Below are 19,520 nucleotides of genomic sequence, written 5' to 3'. Positions count from 1 at the left end.
TAACATACAACATTCCTAGCTACTTCTTTAGTTAGGCTTAAGTTCTCCTTTAAGCCAAGTGATCCCATAGCCTTATGCCATGTTACCCTTTAGCAATTCAAAAAAGATTAGGCCGGGACTGCAGGTAAAATGAAATAAGAGAGGATTTATTGCACCAGTTGATGGATCCTGGTGCCTGACGCGTTTCAGGAAAAACTCCTAATCTTTTTTGAATTGCTACATGCACAGCAGGGGCGCTGGTGGCTGAGCACCCGTTACCAGAGTGGAACGAAGTGGAGAAGGAAATCTCGCAAGGGGTGAGTCTGGAGCGGCTACTCTTCCTAACCAAGTTATCCTTTAGCTTTATGCCAATTAACATTTAGCCTTATACTCAGTTACCCTTCAGCTTTACACCAAGCAAGTTACACTTTAGAACTAAGCCAATTAACCTTTAGCCTTATACTGAGTTACCCTTAAGCTTTATGCCAATTAACCTTTAGCCTTATACCAAGTTACCCTTTAGCTGCCAGGGCAGACTTCTGAAACATAATTTTCAATTTTCGCTATGTACTGGCAATTAATATAAATATAAATATAAATTATTTCTACTACGCACGGCTGGCTAGCACTCACCACTATACACTATATACAGTATCAGAGATTTATGTATGTGAATAGAGCACAGTAGCATGTGCCTTGGGCCACTTACCTTTGCACTGCAAACCCTGCCTCATGAGGCCCCAGAGTAAGGAACCACAGTGGTCACAGAAGGTGGGTACTTTGTAGTTATGGATGCCAAACTTGTGGGGCATGTTGACACTAAAACGCTGAGATCCCACCTGCAAGATTACAATATAGTCTTTAAAATCATAGTTCCCCCAGTTAATGGAATAATAGGATTACTGTGCTGCCATTCCAGCATTTTGACAGGTAGAACACACCCATATGCCCGTATATTATTATACAGTTGTATTTAGTGTTGCATTAGTGCGACTCACTGCACACTGGGAGCTGTGGTTCTACACGAGGAGCTGTGCCAATAAAAGTGAGTGGGAATATACAGAAAAGAAGATGTTTAGCAACAAAGGCTCAATATTTACCTCGTCGGGGGTCTCCTGTTTCTTTAGGCCGGCGCACTTGGTTATTATGAGTTCGTGGCACCTCTTGTGAACTACACACGTGCAAACTGCAGAGACACAAGTGGTGTTATCTCAAGGGAACGCCCATTTAAATTAGATTCCAAAGATAATGGCTAAAATGCCTTTTTTACAAGGTGCATAAGTGGGACACATGAATAGACAACAAACGCTACACTAAACTAATGTGTTACTACAATGAAGGCCACTGAACCAGCCATTGAGAGCCTCTTGTTTTTTAGGGCTGCCAAATAAGTCCATATCTGCAGTGGCACAACAACCAGGCCCCGAAGAATATAGTTACGTTACTTGATACCTGCCCAATTTGGGCACCCACACAATGGGTCAAATCAGGCTGAGCCGATTGTTGGCCTAGGGGCCAATGAGAGGATCATGCTGTGGGCCTATGGAGACTTATTCGGCCTGGGATCCAGACAAAATTATTCATACATGCCCCTCCAATCAGGACGCTGGATATATTTCCTTTACAGTCTATTGGTGGAAACATATAGGGGGTGATGTAATTAAAGGCACTGAGTTTGCCCAGAGTCAGTAACCTATAGCAACCAATAAGCAGGTAGAATTTCCTGGTCACATGTTTAAAAGCAAACATTTTGGTTGCTATGGGATACTGCTCCTGGGCAAACTTAGTGCCTTTTATTACATATGGGGGATAAAATTGTATTTATTTTATTATAGCCAGAGTAGCATGGCTTTGTTTTGCTCTAACTGCAAGTCTATGGTTGGCACCCATGAGAGTGAGCTCACACATAGCAAGTAAAGGGCATTAAGTGGTACATGGGGTGGGCAGTGGATGCCCAATAAAAAGCTTGAGAACTAATTTCTGGCAAGGGAGAACATTTTCCACCAAGCAAGTCCAGCCAAGAGCGTTCTAAGAAACTTTACAATATACATTGGTTTTGAGGTTATTTGTAAATGTAAAATGAAAGCAGCTTCTGTCTGTCCCTGCACTGCTGGTTCTGACTTTAGAAACAACATTGCAGAAGCCAGCTGGAGGAGAAATGCTACACAGGGGTTGTAACACTGGCCTGACACGTTTACAGATATCTGTGGTGCCAGCCGTTATTGACAATCATTTTCACACCTATGAGTGTGCAACTGCCCCTTTAAAATGACATTGAATTGGTGCCATTTTTCTCTCTCTCTCTGGCTCCGTTCATACAGGAGAAGTGGCCCCTGGGCCCCAGTATGAGCAGTTCAGAAGCAGAGACCTAGGTTAGTCTTGTCTGTTAAAAACTAACAGACAACAGACATTATTGGCCTAAGAGCTCACATTCATCAAAAGACATGCAAAACACAAATCAGCTTGTACAAGACCGTGATGGGGAGGGAGGGGGTTTGAGAAATGCCATTGGGGAATACAATATATACACTGTACATAAGAAGTCACACAGTCACTGAGAGCAGTGCAGCACATAGTGTAACATGTATACAGTACGTCACTTACCTTGACATTGGTATCCCTGTTTTCCTATAACTCCCCTGCAACAACAAGCAAACAATCATAATGAGACAATGAGATTGTGTAACCAGGGCCGAATTAGGTTAGGGTTTCCCATAGCTGTCATTTAAACAAACCTGCACCTGTTCCCCAAAGCCTTAAGGGATATGGTCTTTATTTCTAAATTACATGGGACATGGATTTTTACTATTGAGCACTGTTTTACATCTACCAGGGTGCTTCCCATTCATTGTTCTGCAGATGGGCTGCTGGGGGTTAAGAGAGGAGGTGAAATCACTCCAACTTGTAGTACAGCAGTAAAGAGAGACTGAAATTTATCAGAGCACAAGTCACATGACTGGGGACAGCTGGGAAACTAACAATATGTCAAGCTCCATGTCAGATTTCAAAATTAAATGTAAAAAATCAGTTTGCACTTTTGAAAAACTGATTTCAGTGCAGAATTCTGCTGGATAGCATTATTAACGGATGCATTTTGACACATGAAAGAATCCCTTATATATACTTATATAAGTTTTCTAGAAATGATTCCAACTAAGGTGCACTTTATGTGCAAATAGTGATGGCACCCAGGTTGATGACCCATAATCATAGGAAGTTAATTTGGGAAACTGCTACTGCCCTGTTGGGGCAATAAACAGTCCCCAAAATCAGGGAGGGTCGACAGGGCTACAGAATGCACAATATTGTTTCCAATCCATCTTTCCTACAACAGCTGAAAAAGCTAAGGATCCAGAATTACTAGGTAACCCTTGGGGCTGGACCATTTAAAAAGCCAACATTTGTTATATGGGAATAATGGGAAATGGTGGCAATCACATTGATTAATCACATATGGAAAGCTTAAATTCTTCATGTACAGGTGTTTGCTATTTGTAGAATTAATGACGGCAGAATTAGCCCACAATATGTGCCAAAAGGTTACCCCTGGTGCAGGTGCCTGAGATGCATGGGGATCACTCAGGAGTCACGTGCAGAGAGCTGTGGTGCAGGGAGGCAGCATGAAGCTCACAAGCATTTGACATGCGTCACTTGTGTTAAAAATAGTCCCAGAAAGGAATTATTTAGCTCTTTAAAATGCAAATTACAGGGCCATGTAACAGGAGAGATGGAGGCTGTGATTCGCTTGCAATTCATGAGTTGCGTTATAAATGTTCCTCTGATATTTATAAGAAGCACTTAGAGCCGCCTAATGAGTCATTGTCTGAAACGTGAGGGAACACTGCCTCCACTCACTGCTTATTGGCCCCTGGGCCCAGGGAGAGCAAAATCAAATAGTCTCTGCCATTATATGCAACTGCCATCTGTGGGTGGCACATTATTTCCTTTGCCAAGGCACTAACAAATACTTTATATTGCTGAAAGCAGCCGCCATAGGAGCTTCCCACTTCCTCATTCCAGCTCAACACCAGCACAAACCCTGTATAGCAATGATCTGTATACTGCTCTGCACAAACTATATTGATCTACACACAGGATAGTTATCCCACTGTTACTATATGCACCATCTCTCCCTACTATACCTGCTATCCCACAGTCACACTCCCTTCCCAGAGACTATTATCCCACTGTTACTATAGGCACCATCTCTCCCTACTATACCTGCTATGCCACAGTCACACTCCCTTCCCAGAGACTATTATCCACTGTTACTATAGGCACCATCTCTCCCTACTATACCTGCTATCCCACAGTCACACTCCCTTCCCAGAGACTATTATCCCACTGTTACTATAGGCACCATCTCTCACTACTATACCTGCTATCCCACAGTCACACTCCCTTCCCAGAGAATATTATCCCACTGTTACAATAGGCACCATCTCTCCCTACTATACCTGCTATCTCACAGTCACACTCCCTTCCCAGAGACTATTATCCCACTGCTACTATAGGCACCATCTCTCCCTACTATACCTGCTATCCCACAGTCACACTCCCTTCCCAGAGACTATTATCCCACTGTTACTATTACTATAGGCACCATCTCTCCCTACTATACCTGCTATCCCACAGTCACACTCCCTTCCCAGAGACTATTATCCCACTGTTACTATTACTATAGGCACCATCTCTCCCTACTATACCTGCAATCCCACAGTCACACTCCCTTCCCAGAGACTATTATCCCACTGTTACTATAGGCACCATCTCTCCCTACTATACCTTCTATCCCACAGTCACACTCCCTTCCCAGAGACTATTATCCCACTGTTACTATAGGCACCATCTCTCCCTACTATACCTGCTATCCCACAGTCACACTCCCTTCCCAGAGACTATTATCCACTGTTACTATAGGCACCATCTCTCCCTACTATACCTGTTATCCCACAGTCACACTCCCTTCCCAGAGACTATTATCCCCACTGTTACTATAGACACCATCTCTCCTTACTATACCTGTACTATGGATATCATCTGGTCCAGGTATGTGGGAAAACCGTATCCGCTGATTTATCAATGACAACAAACACTATACTTAATCTATACTTTCAGGCCTAATACATATCCAGATCCTATCCATTCCCATTGTTGTGAAGAACCACAACTGGAAGGATCAGACTGGCTATACATATAAAGATTAATTCATTTGGTGAAAGCACTAAACAGGCAGATCTTTCTCCAAAGAGAAATTGTGAGTGATAAATACCTACACAAAGGCAACACAAAATGAGCCCATGTTCTACATGGGTGAAAGCATTAATTCAGTGCCCTCCACCTACAAAACAGAGTAATTTTAGGCTGATTGGGCCCCGAAAAACTTCTTGGAAGGCCACATCTGTCCTGCTTAAGGCTTGTATTCTTCCTGTGTTTGTGTCTAACCCTGGCTATGGTTTCTTCGTTACAATAGAAAAGAATAATACATTCATCTAGTAGTTCTTAGAATAACCCCCCATAGGCACAATGTATGGACACAATTGCAGTCAGCGGCTCATCTGTTGAACCCATTACTGACGGCTGTGATTTCCGTTGGTGCCAGACTACAACAGCCAAGGAATGTTTTCCTGTTTTGTATTTGCTGTGAATGCTGCAGGAATTGCAGGATCTATTAGGCAGGAATAGACACGTGCCCAGGGTGAAAGAATGCGTGTGCAGGATAAGATCACATGCGTGTGCTGCTTGTGCGTGGGCGTGCGGAACAATACAGTCAATACAGATGTAGCAAGTGCAGCAAAAGCGGAATCATTTAGAGGAGACGATGAATGGGGAGCAATGCACATTGATTTAGCGATAGCTCAAGCACCCCCAGGACCACCAAAGTCTCTTACCAAGCTTAGACCCCAAAATGTGGGGCTGCCCCCTAGATAAGGTCAGACTGGGGGGGCCCGGGGCTGCTTCCTCAGCGCCCTCCTACACCCCCCACCTCACTAACGTTTGCACTGTGTTTTTGCCGCAACTGGCTGGTGGCTACAGGAAGAGAAGAAGAGGCCCAGGGTGCGGATCTGGGCTGGCGGAGCCCCCAAGAGACGGGGGCCCACTGGGATTTTTCCCGGTGTCCCGCCAGTGGATAGGGGTGCCTCAAAATATCCCTGATATTGGTATGATGGCAATGTTTCTTACAGAGGCAGGAATCAGTGCCAGAACTAGGGGGATAGAAGAGGCACCAGCCTAGATGTGGGGGCGCTGGGCAGGTGACTATTCCAAGATTCTTCTGCCTATCCCTAGTCTGGATTCACTCCTCTCTGTAGCTCTCGCCTCCCTCCTCTGTTGTTCGCTTCTACCTCCTTCCCTCTCCCCTTTACATACCTCCCAACTGTCCCTTTTTTGGAGGGACAGTCCCTCTTTTGACAGCTCATCCCGCAGTCCCTCATTTGTACTGGAAAGTCCCTATTTTCTCTACAGCCAGAAAAAGAAACAAAGTTTCTCACTTAATTGGCTTTGTGCACAGAACACCTAACAGGTGCAAATAAGATACTTTGTAACAATTTTGAGACACAAAAAAAAAATAGTTTAGATTAGGAGAAATATTTTCAAACTTTCATAACCTGCCAAATTTTGTAAAACGAACAAGGTAAGTAGGGGATGTGGCCACAAAAAGGGGCGTGCTCAAAAAATTCCGCTGCGCTATATGCGAAAAAAAAAAATGTTGTCCCTCTTTTTACTTCCAAAATGTTGGGCGGTATGTCTGTACCCTACCTTCCTCCCCTGCCCTTACTCTTCTCTTCGTTGCCCTCCCCTCTGTTATGGCACATGAGTGCTTTCGTGTGTGCATGAGTGGGGGGCGGGGTTAGCTGACCTTGTTGCCTAGGGCACCAGTTGGCTTGGCCCAGCCCTGGCAGTAATAAAGGGGGTAGAATCACAAACGGGAGACTTAAACACAGTGGTGTAGCAATGACTTGCCGTTGTTATGTGCAGATTGACCTCACTGTGCCATTTGTGGGTTGCAGGAGGATTGAGCTCTTCAGCCTGCTCTACCCACCCTTACACTGCCTGCCTGTTTTATAGGCGCATACATGCCCCACACCTTTTGTAACATCATCGGCAGGGTGGGTAGATCCAGGTATATATATGGAGGGCGGAAGCTGGGTGCAGACGGGCACGGTTTGGGCAGGTGTGGGTTTGGTTCGAGTTTATTTCGGCCAGCACATCACGAACTTGCCGAGCTCCCCTGCAAAAAGTTTTTGGAAGAGCCTGATGAGCACCTAATGGGTCCTCCCACCACCTGCTAGCCAACCTGCCCAGCCATATCCCATGTTCCCCGCTGCGTGGGCAAGTTTGGCAAGAGAGCGTCTGGGGCCGGAGGATTTCTTAAAGGGTTGGTTCACCTTTAAGGTAACTTTTCGCATGTTATAGAATGACCTATTGTAAGCAACATTTAAATTGGTTTTCATTATTTATTTTTTATAGTTTACGAATTCTTCACCTTCCTCTTCTGATTCTTTCCAGCTTTCAAATGGGGGTCACTGACCGCATGTTAAAAACAAATGCTCTGTAATGCTACAAATTTATTGTTTTATTAGGGCCTCTCCTATTCATATTACAGTCTCTTGTTCAAATCAGTGCATGGTTGCTAGGGTAATTCAGATCCTAGCAACCAGACAGCTGAAATTACAAACTGGAGAGCTGCTGAATAAAAAGCTAAATAATTCAAAAACCACAAATAATAAAAAATGAAAACCAATTGCGAATCGTCTCAGAATGTCTCTTTCTACGCCATACTGAAAGTTTATTTAAAAGTGAACAACCCCTTTAAAGCTATAGAAGAAGCAGATCCAACTGTCCAGGCCCCCTGTCCCAGCTCTATGAAAACAAACCTCGGCTTAGTTCCTTTGGGTTACGAGACGTGGGTAGACTTTTGTTACATTTACCACTGAAAAGTGAGAAAACCTTTACTGTAACCCAATTCAGAGGCCGGATCCACTAGTGATTCAGTCTATATGAGATCTGGGGTTGTACACTTAGAAACGCATTTGGGAAGGAAACATGATTATGATGCTTTTCTAAGAACTTTTGCAATTTACATTCATTATTTGTTTTCTTTTTTAAAGGGTTACTTATCCTTTAAAGGGGTTGTTCACCTTTGAGATAACTTTTAGTATGATGTACATAATGATATTCTGAGACAATTGGCAATTGGTTTTTATTTTTTATTATTTAAGGTTTTTGAGTTATTTCGTTTTTTATTCAGCAGCTCTTCAGTTTGCATTTCAAGCAGTGGTAACTAAGATCCAAATTACCCTAGCAACCATGCACTGATTTGATCAAGAGACTGGAATATGAATAGGAGAGGCCTGAATAGAAAGATGAGTAATAAAAATTTGCAATAGCAATACATTTGTAGCCTTATAGAGCATTTGCTTTTTAGAGGGGGGTCAGCGACGCCCATTTGAAAGCTGCAAAGAGTCAGAAGAAGACAAATAACTATAAAACTATATAAAAAAATAATAATGACAATCAATTGAAAAGTTGCTTAGAGTTGGCCATTTGATGACATAATAAAAGTTATCTCAAAGGTGAACCACCCCTTTAAGGTTGAACTTGATGGACGTGTGTCTTTTTTTCAACCAAACTTACCCACTTCGTCAACAGGGGACAAAAAGCATCAAACCGACTGGGCTAATTTAAATGAAAATCATATTCTAAAAAATTGCATTGAGTTCAGGGAAAAATCCCCGGAGGATGCCGTTAATCACAAACCAAGCCAAGCATGTCAGTTTATTTGTTTCCAGCAGAGGGAGAGCTTGTACTAAACTTACTGGGAGTTCTGCACTGTGATGTTTGGGCTCAAGGGCATTTAATAGGAGAGAGGTCTTAGTAATGACAGGCAAGAGTGCAGGTCAGATGTGTTTGTATAACATCATTTACACCATAAATAAAATATTTTATATATCTGTTAAATGTCCCAGGACATGGAAAAAAATTGGACTGCACTATACTAGAGTACAGGTATGGGACCTGTTATCCAAAATGCCTGGGACCTAGGGCATTCCAGATAACAAATCTTTCTTTAATTTGGATCTTCATACCTTAAGTCTGCTAGAAGCTCATTTGAACATTACATAACCCCAATAAGCTGAATTTGCTTCCAATAAGGATTCATTATATCTTAGCTGGGATCAAGTACAAGCTACTGTTTTATTACGACCGAGAAAAAGGGAATCGTTTTTAAAAATGTGGATTATTTAGATGGAGTCTACGGTAGATGGCTCTTGGGATAAAAGGTTTCCAGATAATGGATCCCTTACCTATATATGTTCCTGGCATTGGCTGAACAGCATTTCAGACAATTCAGAGAAGCTTCAGGTGAAACCCTCTGCCAGCAGTTTATGCCAAGTTACTTCCCCACCATGCGCCTTAGGCACTAAAATTAAACTGCAAGCTCATCAGGCTTAGTCTTACAACAACAACTGAGCTTTCCATGGGCCCTCAACTCAGGACCATATGCCATAAATCCCTGAATTAGTCAAACAAGGAAGGGTCGCAATCATATGTCCTATCTTTCTACTGCTGCCCTCTCTCAGAGACACAATTTTGTGGTTGCTGCACCCCAATACTGTAAGCCAAAAAAATATGCTCTACACTGCTTCTATTCTGTGGTGAGGCCCAAATCTTTGATGGGGCCCTAGGCTGTGGCCTTGGGCATAGGTCAGATTGGAGATGTGCATAGGAACTAATCATTATCACAATATTTTGAATTATAATACAAATGAACTAAAAGAACCAAGAAGCTGAGAAGTGAAGCTTGAAGGAAAGGCAGGAAGCAGGTGTAAAGAGTTGGGAAACCCCCTAAATGAATATTATGTCCCTCTGGACTAGAAGAGTTCCCCCCAATAACCCCTCACTGTTGGCACCTGCTTTCTGCCTCTCCTGAGACTCTCTGTTCTTATTCCCCTATCTTTATCAGGTTCAGCCTACACCTGCTACTTGAGATAAGGAGGACCAGAAGGGCGCCATCTACTGGTGAGGTGTGAGGCTCAGGAACTGTGTGATCTGCTCTTACAGATGCAGATGATCCAGCCAAGTTGGGAAAGCTCTTCATCAGTATAATGTCCATTAAATCATCTATTGGTGCCAATTAAACACAAGTCTAAGTCAAACTCTGACATTGGTTCAGGCTGCCATCATTTTTGGACTGATTTCTTGGTGGGGTTCTCTGAGTCATTTGTTGGTATCTCTATATACCCCTGCTAAATCTTTTGGCAACCTTCTACTTCAAAGATATAAAAAAAATATTTTTCATAATAAGTTTGAAAGTTCATCACAGCACTCCCTAGAATGGAAATGATGATGGAGCAGGGAATGATTCATGATATGAGATAGATGAGACATACACATGGCATAGACAACAATTGGATGAAATCCCAGCACAGCAGGAGCACCGCCTGCCTTTTACTAGTGCCTGCCTGGAACCATGACTAAGATAAAATCTATTTAACCAAAAAAAAAACAAAAAAAAAACACATTTGATTAATTAGAGGGGATCTTTTAAAAAATCTTTTATAATGAGTCTTAGGGTTAGTTCAAACGAGGAGATTCAGGGAGATTTTGTCTACGATGCGTTTTCCATAGTCGCCTAAAGTTGCCTCACAGGCAACTTCAGGTGTCTATGGAAAACGCATTGCCGCATGTGCATTAGCGCAGGCGACTTTTCATTTTAGCCTATGGGGAAAAAAACGCTGAGGCAGTTCGGGGCGATTGTCGCTCAGAAGACAAGGCGATTAGTCGCCAGGCGACAAAATCTCCCCGAATTTCCTCATGTGAACTAACCCTTAGGGGGAGGCAGGAACATTCCTGCACCAAAGGAGGTGCATCTCTTTGCAAACTGGACCTACAGGAAAAGTTCTCTTGGTGGTTTACTGAATATCTGTATTGTATTTAAATGTAAACATCAACTTGTTACTGGTTACTGGATGTGTTTAATGTGCCCCCCACAGAATGTATAAGGAAAGACAGTTGTCTTGATCGTTTTCTTGAATCCTTCTCAAGCTTAAAAGAGAACAAAAACTTAAAAATGAATTTGGCTAAAAATGTCATATTTTATATACTGAACTTATTGCACCAGCCTAAAGTTTCAGCTTGTCAATAGCAGCAATGATCCAGGACTTCAAACTTGTCACAGGGGGTCACCATCTTGGAAAGTGTCTGTGACACTCACATGCTCAGTGGGCTCTGAGCAGCTGTTGAGAACTTAAGCTGAGGGCTCGTCACTAATTATCCAGCAGAAAATGAGGTTGGCCTGTAATATAAGCTACAGGGCTGATTATTAAATTCTGATGCTAATTGCACTGGTTTATGTGCTGCCATGTAGTAATTATCTGTATTAATTACTTATCAACCTTTTATTGTGACATTTCTATTCTATGTGTACTGTATATTGTGAGTGGGTCCCTAAGCCCAGTAGGTGACAGCAGCACAGAGCATGTGCAGTGAATCCCCAGACAAAAAAGATGATGAGCTACTGGGGCATCTTTGGAGACACAAATCTTCCCGGCTGTGGTTGCATTGGGCTGGTACATAAGCACAAAATATAATGTACAACATTTCTACCTACCTCTTTAGTTACGCTTTAGTTCTCCTTTAAGGCTGGAAGTGCCCAACGTGATTAGCTTGAGGAGCATATGGCTGTTAAAGCTTAGTAGTAGAGCAGCCATAAGCTCCACCCAAAATGGTAAGTAGGTTTCACAGCATATAGACACCAGGTGAACAGGAATAAGAAGTGGAGATACTTTCCATGAAAAGCTATAAGGAATCAAAAGTTATCTGAGTGCACCACCTTCCTATTGCACACAGTCCCAACATACACCCTTTTGCAAGTATGGCTGAATCCTGTAATAGGAGGCTCTGTAACCTTGTCATTAGATAAAAAGGGACCAGACCAAATAAAGGACCACAGGCTGAAGGGGTACAGAATTTCAACTGGATCCATCTCTTTCAGCAGAACATATACATGAGTCAAGTCCTGTCCCTCTGACTTCAGTGATATTTGTGCTTTTGTACCAACAAGAATGTCGCTCATAAGAGCTCCAGCCCCATTGAGTAGAGAGCCCCAATTACAGGGTTCCTTTCTGTTAGACACCCAAGAACCCACCTACCATTCAGCCAAACTAAATACCAGTGTAGAATATTTCCCCTTTAAATGTATGACAAAAATAATCACGGAGCAGATTTTGGATCAGGCAGATACTATAACAGTTTGCAGATGTGGAAGATGCACAAGGCCCATTTCACTCCTACACCCTGAGCTGAGGGAAATGCTACAGGGGGAGAATGAAGAAATGATGGAAGAGAGATAAATAGAATGTAGAATATAAAGTAATGTGCAGGGAATAGAACCAGGTCCAGAAGCAGTTAGCAGCTCTGTTCCGTAACACCCAGTTTCTGGCCTCATTCTTTCTTAGAGCGACATCCAATTCATTTTCAGTTTTGGCCCATTGTTGAGCACAGTAGGTATTGAGAAGCAATGCAGCGTAACAGGAATTAGAAAGAGAATATCAATAATGCAGGCCTTACCATATAAAATCTCGGCAGTGGGAACAGTAGGTTGGTTGTCTAAGGTAGGTTGCCATAAACTTATGTCCATTAACCTGGTGGACCCTGCGCCGCACGGCACCCTGCCGCTTCCTGGGCCGCATCCGTTCCCTGAATACTCGCTCTTCATTTTCTTTGGGTGCTGTAGGGAAGAAACGAGAAAATACTGAAATACATATAGAGATACACACATACTGGTATCCATGTCTGCCGGCACCAGGATCATAAGATAGAAGCTCAACACCAGGATTCCAGCTTAAAGGAGAACTAAAACATAAAAATTAATGTGGGCAAAAATGCCATATTTTATATACTGAACTTACTGCACCAGCCTAAAGTTTCAGCTTGTCAATAGCAGCAATGATCCAGGACTTCATACTTGTCACAGGGGGTCACCATCTTGGAAAGTGTCTGTGACACTCACATGCTCAGTGGGCTCTGAGCAGCTGTTGAGAAGCTAAGCTTAGGGGTCGTCACTAATTATCCAGCAGAAAATGAGGTTTGTCTGTAATATAAGTTGATGCTACAGGGCTGATTATTAAATTCTGATGCTAATTGCACTGGTTTCTGTGCTGCTATGTAGTAATTATCCATATTAATTACTAATCAGCTTTATATAGATATTTCTATTCTATGTGTACTGTATATTGTGAGTTGGTCCCTAAGCTCAGTAAGTGACAGCAGCACAGAGCATGTGCAGTGAATCAGCAGAAAAAAAGATGGGGAGCTACTGGGGCATCTTTGGAGACACAAATCTTTACTGCTAATGGGATGTGGTTGCCTTGGGCTGATACAGAAGCACAAAAGAAAATGTAAAACATTTCTATCATTTCTTTAGTTAAGCTTTAGTTCTCCTTTAAGGAGTGTATCAAGAGCCTGGGGCAGATATGGCTCAAGGACACTAGGCAAGGGATGCAATGAATGAAGGTTGGAAACCATAGGACTAGAGCCCAATGTGATTAGCTTGAGGAGCATATGGCAGTTAAGGCTTAGTAGTAGAGCAGCCATAAGCTCCACCCAAAATTGTAAGTGGGTTTGACATTATATAGACAACAGGTGAACAGGAGGTGCTTTTCCATGAAAAGCTGTAAGAAATCAAAAGTTATCTGAGTGCACCCACCTTCCTATTGCACAAGGTCCCAACATGCACCAGGCTTTAGTTCTACTTACATTTTAACATCATAGCCACTGTATTTGGAGCCGCTCTGCAGTGTTATATATACTACATTTAATCTGCAGTCTGTTGCTCAGACACCCAGCTGGGAAGTTTTACTAGTTTTTTATTAGGTTTTTATTAGGTGATCCAGGTTTATTCTATGCACAGATCATTCCTTCAAACTTATCCCTGTTCTGAACCCAGAACCCATGATTCCTTCGTAGAATGAAATAAGTGCTGAAGCTCTTGCACTGGCTGCTGGGAGTTTAAGTTGCTTTTACAGTGTTTGACTCGGCCTGGTTGTCTAAGGCCACGTGCAAGATCAGGGAGCCTCGGGGCACATCATGTGTTTAACTGCTGAATGGATCTGGCTGTACTGATAATTAACAACAATATATAAAAAAAACAATTGCAATAATGTCGGCTCCAAGGTCAGGCTGACAGTTTAATGAAAACAAAAATATCCAGCCTTGCCGAGTCAGACTCCAGCGCTCCATCTACCTGATGCAACTGTCATCTGGCCAAGGGGACAAATCCATAGATAAATTAGAAGGTTAGTCGCGGTTCTTACAAGACCAAACTCTCACAAAAATGAACTTTGTCCATGGCAAAAACCTACTGATGCAGTAAAGCCAATCACAGATTATATGTTCTTTTCCTAAATGCCAACTTGGTGCAAGGCACAGGCCTTTGCCTCCTTGCCCTCCCTCCCACCCATCCATCAGTATTCCATATACAGCACAGGGCCCCCCTATTAGATTAGGTTTGGGTCCTTCAGCTTTAGGAAACACAGATAGGGAGATTCTACACATGGGCACAAGATTCTGGTGTTTGAAACGCATGGGGCCATCAGTACTCCAACCAATCAGGAAAGTAAAGTACAGGTAAGTGATCCGTTATTCAGAAACCCATTATCCAGAAAGCTCCGAATTACTGAAAGGCGGTCTCCCATAGATTCCATTTTATGCAAATAATCCAAATTTTAAAAAATGATTTACTTTTTTTGTGTAATAATAAAACATTAGCTTGTACTTGATCCCAACTAAGATATATTTAATCCTTATTGGAGGCAAAACCAGCCTATTGGGTTTATTTAATGTTTACATGATTTTTTAGCAAACAAGGTATGAGATCCAAATTACAGAAAGATATCTTATCCAGAAACACCCAAGTCCCGAGCATTCTGGATAATAGATCCCATAAAAACATATTTCCTTTTTCTCTGTAATAATAAAACAGTAGCTTGTACTTGATCCCAACTAAGGTATAATTAATCCTTATTGGAAGCAAAAAAAGCCTATTGGGTTTATGTAATTTTTATATGAGTTTCTAGTAGACTTAAAGTATGAAGATCCAAATTACGGAAAGAGCCACTATCCACAAAACCCCAGGTCCAGTGAATTCTGGATAACAGATTCCATACCTGTACCTTGTACTTGATCCCAACTAAGATATAATTAATCCATATTGGAAGCAAAACCAGTCTATTGGGTTTATTTAAAGTTTATATGAGTTTCTAGTAGACTTAAAGCAAAAAGACCCTAATTACAGAAAGATCCATTATCTGGAAAGCCCCAGGTCCTGAGCATTCTGGACAACAGGTCCCATACCTGTACTGAATCCCAGGATAAGAGCATAACACAGATCTATGGCCCAGTGTATAGATTTTAATCAAAATATTAATTTATTTAGTATTTAGAATCTAATGAAAACCAGTAAATGCAGGTTGCAAGAGAAACACTCATCAGATAATGTTTTAGGATGTAGGAAGGAACAGGTTGGCTAATGAGCCCATAAATGAGCACTTATAGCGAATGGGCTAGCGCAGACATATAATCCAGCCGACTCCCCCAGGATGGGCACGAAATTGGTCTCTGGCTTCTAAGGTTTCCCAGTCTATTCGGCCTAATGTCATTTTTTTCCATTGCAAAATTATATTTTCCTTTTAGCCACATGCATGGTAATCTCATTTGTGTGTGTTTCGACCATGTAATACAAGACCACTAAAACAGCCAGATCGTGTATAGGAACAATTACCCTGCAAGTGGTTTCACCTTTAATTATAACTTTTAGTATGTTGTAGAATGGCTAAAGCTAAGCAACTTTTCAACTGGCCTTCATTATTTATGATTTATAGCCTTTTTCTTCTAACTCTCTGCAGCTTTCAAATGGGGGTCAGTGACCCTCATCTAAAAAAACTAATGTACTGTAAGGCTACACATTTATTGTTATTGCTAATTTTTATTACTCCTCTTTCTATTCAGGCCTCTCAAAATTGTTACAAAAGTATCTTTGGTGCTGTGGCTGGTCTGGGCTCTCTACCAAAAGCCAATTGAGTTAGAAACATTGTTTCTTTTTCTGGCTCTTCAGTGCAGAGAAAAGCGGGACTTTCCAGTACAAACGAGGGACTGCGGGTTGAGCTGTCAAAAGAGGCACTGTCCCTCTAAAAACGGGACAGTTGGGAGGTATGAATAAATTGTATATTATTCAACTCAAAGCCACGTGGTACTGTGTTTCTCATGCTGAACAAGATTGGCAGAATCCATGAGATCACATGCATTAAATCAAGGCAAATAAAAACCATTGATTTTGTGCCGTGTGCTGGGCCTTGTATAGGAGACATTTGGCAATGGAGTTTTTTAGCATTTGGGGAGATTGAAGGGATTCTGTCATGATTTTTATGATGTTGTTTTTATTTCTAAATTACACTGTTTACACTGCAAATAATTCACTCTACAATATAAAATGTCATTACTGAACCAGCAAGTGTATTTTTTTTTACTTGTAATATTGGTGTGAAGGTGCATCTCAGGTCATTTTGCCTGGTCATGTGCTTTCAGAAAGAGCCAGCACTTTAGGATGGAACTGCTTTCTGGCAGGCTGTTGTTTCTTCTACTCAATGTAACTGAATGTGACGCAGAGGGACTTTACTATTGAGTGCTGTTCTTATATCTACCAGGCGGCTGTTATCTTGTGTTAGGGAGCTGCTATCTGGTTACCTTCCCATTGGTCTGTTGTTAGACTGCTGAAGTTGGATGATATCACTCCAATTTCTAGTCAGGGGCGATCCTGGCCCCTCCGCCACCTGAGGCAGCAGCAGTTGCTGCCGCCCCCCCTCCCCCGTGCGCTTACCTTTTCGCGTCTGAGGGGTCCAGGGGGGTCCAGTGGGCCTGGACTTAGTGCATCTGTAAATGCTGTTACTGCTTAGCCCCCACTAATCCTCTTTAGCAGCCAAGGGTAAATCCTGATACATTGCCACATATAAATCATTATATTATGAGATTTACACTAGGAAAGTTACATAGGTTTTGTCTGCCCAGTATGGTGCATAAAGCGGATATCTCAGTGTTGTAAAAAAAATGACCAGCAGGGGGCCCACAAACCCAAATTAGCAGCAGCAATGCCAAACTATTGCTTTCCAGCTGTTGAGAACTACATTTCCCATGCTCCAGTGCCAGCTAAAGCACATGTAGAGAAAGGGCAAAATAGTATCTGCACACTAGTTATAGTGACCCCTATTGGATAAAGGCATACCAGCCAGAATGATGGTTCCCCAACTCCCAGCAAGCCCCGACAGCGAATGCCTCTCTCTATCGAGGACTCTCCTTAGTGCCCTGTATATCAGAGCTGCTAGAGTTGTGACTTTCAGTTGCCAATGAGAACTATTAATCCTGGGGTGTGTGCTAACATGATTGTTTCAGGCTGTACCAGGCCAGCGGAACAACAAGCCTAAAAATGTATATTTAATAGTCCATGTCGCTGGCAGAAATATTATTGTGCCATTATATTAGGGATGGTGCCCGTGTTGACACCCTCTAGATCAGGGCATCTGGGTTAAATCAGCTTCAGAACCCAAGAAAGAAGGGATATCGGATCAATTACTATTGCTCCATGCAGAAATGTTACGGTACAAAAGAGAATGATGGAGACTAGTGATGTGTGGGACGGGTCAAAACCCGCGGGACCCACGGGTCGGGCGGGTTCGGGCCAACTCCTGCACAAAATCTTTGGGCCGCGGGCGAGTGCGGGTCAAGCTCTTCCCATTGCCCCAGTTTGCAATTTCCGCCATCTGGTTGCTAGGGTCCAAATTACCCTAGCAAACATGCAATGGTTTAAATGAGAGAGACTGGAATATGAATAGGAGAGGCCTGAATAGAAAGAGGAGTAATAAAAAGTAGCAATAACAATACATGTGTAGCCTTACACAGCATTTGTTTTTAGATGGGGTCAGTGACCCCTAATGGAAATCTGGAAAAAAAATCAGAAGAAGACAATTAATTACAAAATTATAGAAAATAAATTACGAAGACCAACTGAAAAGTTAGATTTGGCCATTCCATAACATACTAAAAGTTAACTTAAAAGTGAACCACCCCTTAAAGGCACCTCCAGGGTATCACAACATTATTAAAGGGGTTGGTCACCTTTAAATTAACTTTTAGTATGATGTAGAGAGGGATATTTGGAGACAATTTCATTTTGTATTATTTGTGGTTTTTGAGTTATTTAGCTTTTTATTCAGCAGCTTTATCAAATTACCCTAGCAACCATGCACTGATTTGAATAAGAGACTGGAAAGATGAGTAATACAAAGTAACCACAACAATACATTGGTAGCCTTACAGAGCATTTGTTTTTTTTTAGATGGGGTCAGTGACCCCCATTTGAAAGCTGGAAAGAGTCAGAAGAAGAAGGCAAATAATTCAAAAACTATAAAACAAATAAACATGAAGACTAGGGGGGCCTTAAAGGATTCATCCACATGAAAAGACCTGGAGGAGAACCGAGGCCTGTTAACACTGTTTTAAAAGGAGACCCAGACGACATAAAGGGACAGATACTTATTTACAAAGCAATTACATTTACAAATAATGAATGTATAGCAGACAATTGTTTAGAATTTTTATTTTTTATAATGAGCCACTCCTTATCTCAATGCCTAATAGACTGCGGCTGGGGAAGGGGTTTGTTTATACAGAAGCTTTTTGTTTGTGGATTTGCTGATTTCTTTTGACTGTTTTCATATGGAGCAGATGTAGAATGTTGTTTTGCTTTCTATGCAGATTTAGAGTAAGAAATACCAAAAAAATGGATATTTCTACAGCACATGCCCTATTCATTGCACACATGTTGAAATGGGGAATGTACTGCCACTTTATGTTCAGCCTCTTGTGTAGCAATCATCTAGGTCCTACTAGCAGAGTAGGAAGAGTTGAGGATAGAGAGGGAAGAGGAAGAAAGGAAAGTTAACGAGGAGAAGAAAAAGAAAAGGCAGAGCAATAAGTCAGAAGGTGACAGTGAGAAGGAAGCCTGGGAGGAACAAAAAGGGAAAGAGAAAGGGAGGTTGCAGGTTCGTGCAGGTGAACCCCCTGTTTTTCTGCAAAAGCAGCATGTGGGGAAGGAGCCCATCATAGAGCAGCATTAGGGAAGAAAAAGGAAAGGAAGGACCCCTGAAATAGGAGTTTCAGAGGGGTTTTCTGGAGGAGGAACATGACTGGGGGCAGCTGGGAAACTTACAACATGTCTAGCCCCATGTCAGATTTCAAAATTAAATATTAAAAAAATCTGGATTTCAATGCATAATTCTGCTGGAGCAGCACTATTAACTTATGCGTTTTGGAAAAAAAAAAACATTTTCTCCCAAGGCAGTATCCCTTTAAGTTTTTGTAAAGAAGATTGTATATTGCTTTGTTTTAAAGTTTTGTGTTCTGTAATTGTGTTCTGAACCACAACAATTATCAACAGTATCAGCACAATCCATATCTCATATTAATACTCTCTCCTGTCCCAATAT

The 19,520-nt window shown here is 42.0% G+C and overlaps 1 protein-coding gene across 2 annotated transcripts in view; it reads right to left on the bottom strand.

The window, feature by feature from the left end:
- The window catches only part of LOC108717735 (protein kinase C epsilon type), a 210,869-nt gene that overhangs the window by 81,283 nt on the left and 110,066 nt on the right, over positions 1–19,520 (bottom strand). For both annotated transcript variants that reach the window (XM_041564282.1, XM_041564283.1), the window contains exons 3-6: positions 12,553–12,712; positions 2,584–2,618; positions 1,080–1,165; positions 689–818 (exon numbers count right to left, since the gene is read on the bottom strand). In XM_041564282.1, coding sequence (XP_041420216.1) covers positions 689–818; positions 1,080–1,165; positions 2,584–2,618; positions 12,553–12,712 — 411 coding nt within the window. The remainder of the gene's footprint in view (positions 1–688; positions 819–1,079; positions 1,166–2,583; positions 2,619–12,552; positions 12,713–19,520) is intronic.

This window comes from Xenopus laevis, chromosome 5S (genome assembly GCF_017654675.1).
Source record: "Xenopus laevis strain J_2021 chromosome 5S, Xenopus_laevis_v10.1, whole genome shotgun sequence".
NCBI classification, from domain to species: domain Eukaryota; kingdom Metazoa; phylum Chordata; class Amphibia; order Anura; family Pipidae; genus Xenopus; species Xenopus laevis.
This window is presented reverse-complemented; position numbering and strand designations above follow the sequence as displayed.